Here is a 2,257-nt window from a genome sequence, read left to right as displayed (position 1 = left end):
TCCTTACAGTTGGGGCACTCGAATTGTCGGTACCCTTGCTTCCCGCAGCCAAAGCAACTGCCAGGGAAGTCTCCTTTTCCGACGGCTGCATTGATGCTGGCCGAAGCACCTTGTGATCGAGGTGCACCACTGCATGCCCCACCATGTCCTCGACCTCAGGCAGAGAAGAAGTTGTTCAACTCGGGCCGACGGGCCCGGCTGATGTCGAGGATCTGCTTGACCTCAGTGGCGCGCTTCTCAGCTTCTTGCCACATGGTGAAGGTCTCGAGCTTGATCTTGCGGTATACGCAGGAGGGGATGCCGCTCAGGTACTTGTCGCGTAGCTCCAGGTCCCCATACCTGGAGTGGTCCGCCGGACCCTTGAACAACGTGGAGAACTCTGCAGCGGTGCATTTTTAATGGACTGACTTGTCCGCGCAGAGCTTAGTGAGCTCCACTTGTGCAGTGGTGGCATCGTCGAGATTGCCAAAGCAAGCCTTAAACGCTGTAAGGAAGGCTGCTTCGTTGGCGAAGGGGGTTGTTGCTCCCTGGACCCCAGTTTGGACAGCAGCAAGCTGGAAGAAGATGGGGGTGGCCCAGGTTTGCACATTACCATCGAGGAGACTGAGGGTGACTTGAACTTTAAGTTCGATGGTCGAGAGCGCCGTGTTGATTGCCCAGTAGATGAGCAACTGTGATATGAACCGATTGCATTTGACCACCAATTTCCCATTGTAGCAGAGCGGGAGGAGGAGCTTCAACGTCTCCTTGTCCGGAGGGGGCATGGGTGAGGACATTACTGGCAACGAGGGGGACAAAGGCCTGCCTGCGGGCGAAGACGGCTGTTGTGACTGTTCGCCGGGCGAATTTTGACTGGAGCGAGTGCGCAAGCAGCCTCGCGGCAGCGACGGCGGTGGAGGCAACAGAGGAAGTCTGGTGGCGGGGTGACATACGACAGGGACTGGAGGCAAGGAGGGGACTGCTGACGACGAGCTGGCCCAAGAATGCGACGGAGTGTCTCGGGGCTCGGCCTTGGGAGGTCTTTCCAACCGCGGCCCCAAGGAGGGCTGGGGGATCGCTTGAGGGGTCGCTGTAGGCTGTGCGACTGCCTCAACTCTTCGAGGAAGATCGGGATCTCCTCGCACTTGACCTGTATTGGCGACAGGTTGGGGAATGCGAGTGCCTGGCGAGGCGGGTCAGGATGGGATGGGGGTGACGTGGCAAGAGGCTGATCGGGATGTGTGTGTAGACTTTTGTCCAAGAGGATGTTGGATCCTTCGGATGGGTACGAAGTGTCTGTCTTCGACAGTGATGGAACACAGGGTTCGATTGGGGCACAGCTGTCTGTTGCAGTCGAAGAAGAGGGAGTCTGGAGCGTCTAGACGTGCGACGTCGACGTGATCTTCCATGTCAAATGCATGCTCAAGTCCCGCGCAGTTGAAGGCTTCTTTAGCCACGATGGAGGGAGGGAGGAAGGGGAGGTGCGCATACTACGAAAGGCCGTTGTAGACTAGCTTACACCTACGGCGCCCGAGGTGACACTAGGGTTCACGATTCACGTGGGGCCCAGTACTGCTTTTGGCTAGTATGTAGCAGGAACCTAGTCCACGCGTCCATGAGGACAAGTACGGCCCACTGAAGTGCAGGTACTGAAGAGTTCGTTCCCTTAGTGTTGGTGATGTACGTATGCTATGTAGGTATCGTAGGGTACAGTAAGGGTGCGCACCACCCGGCCTATAGGAAAGGAAAGTGTGAGTGTATGGGTTTCGAGGAACACCGGCCGCTATGGGAGTTTCGACCTAATGTCGCAACTTGAGGTCAAGCGACAGGGGAAAACCTAAAAGCGGGGGGCGTCCGACTAATTCTCACCGAAGTGATGGTGAGCGATGCTCAAACCTAAGGCTAGGGACAAGTGAATATATTAGTAAGGTAAGAAGGAATACAAGGGAGGCTTACTGACCTAGGGACAAGAGGTCAAAACTGAGGTCCCTAGGGCAGCAGAGGCCGGCTTATATACAGGGGAAGATGAGGGCAGGCTGTGCACACTGGTCCGTGCACAGCTGGTCCGTGCACAGCATGCTGACGTGGCCCCGGGGGCTGGTGAGTCAGAGAGGCTGTGTCAGCGGAGCCCGAGCTGTGCCGTGCACTGCTGTCCCATCTAATCTAATCATACAGTAGATAGCAATGCATCCATATCAGGCATGTAGTACAAAGGTGGTGGGTTCGAGCCCGCAAAATGGAAAAAATTAAAAAACAGCTAGATGCCATACCAAGTCGT

At 56.1% G+C, this 2,257-nt stretch overlaps 2 protein-coding genes across 2 annotated transcripts; one reads left to right on the top strand and one right to left on the bottom strand.

The window, feature by feature from the left end:
• Nucleotides 1–84: 84 nt before the first annotated feature.
• Nucleotides 85–1,075, top strand: POSPLADRAFT_1163409 (hypothetical protein; the record flags this gene model as incomplete). The annotated part of the gene is made up of 3 exons (XM_024487782.1): nucleotides 85–387; nucleotides 432–659; nucleotides 758–1,075. Coding segments are annotated over 3 exons (849 nt in total), but the record flags the coding sequence as incomplete, so codon positions are not given.
• Nucleotides 1,076–1,175: 100 nt separating this feature from the next.
• POSPLADRAFT_1163406 (hypothetical protein) lies at nucleotides 1,176–2,057 on the bottom strand (the record flags this gene model as incomplete). Its single annotated transcript, XM_024487781.1, has 4 exons — nucleotides 1,176–1,469; nucleotides 1,664–1,668; nucleotides 1,691–1,762; nucleotides 1,997–2,057. 4 exons carry the CDS (start codon nucleotides 2,055–2,057, stop codon nucleotides 1,176–1,178), a joined length of 432 nt encoding a protein of 143 aa, XP_024332542.1.
• Nucleotides 2,058–2,257: the final 200 nt, after the last annotated feature.

The sequence above is a fragment of the Postia placenta genome (genome assembly GCF_002117355.1).
Source record: "Postia placenta MAD-698-R-SB12 unplaced genomic scaffold POSPLAscaffold_414, whole genome shotgun sequence".
Taxonomy (NCBI): Eukaryota; Fungi; Basidiomycota; class Agaricomycetes; order Polyporales; family Adustoporiaceae; genus Rhodonia; species Rhodonia placenta.
Note: the sequence above shows the minus strand (reverse complement) of the source record. Positions and strands in the feature narration are given on the sequence as shown.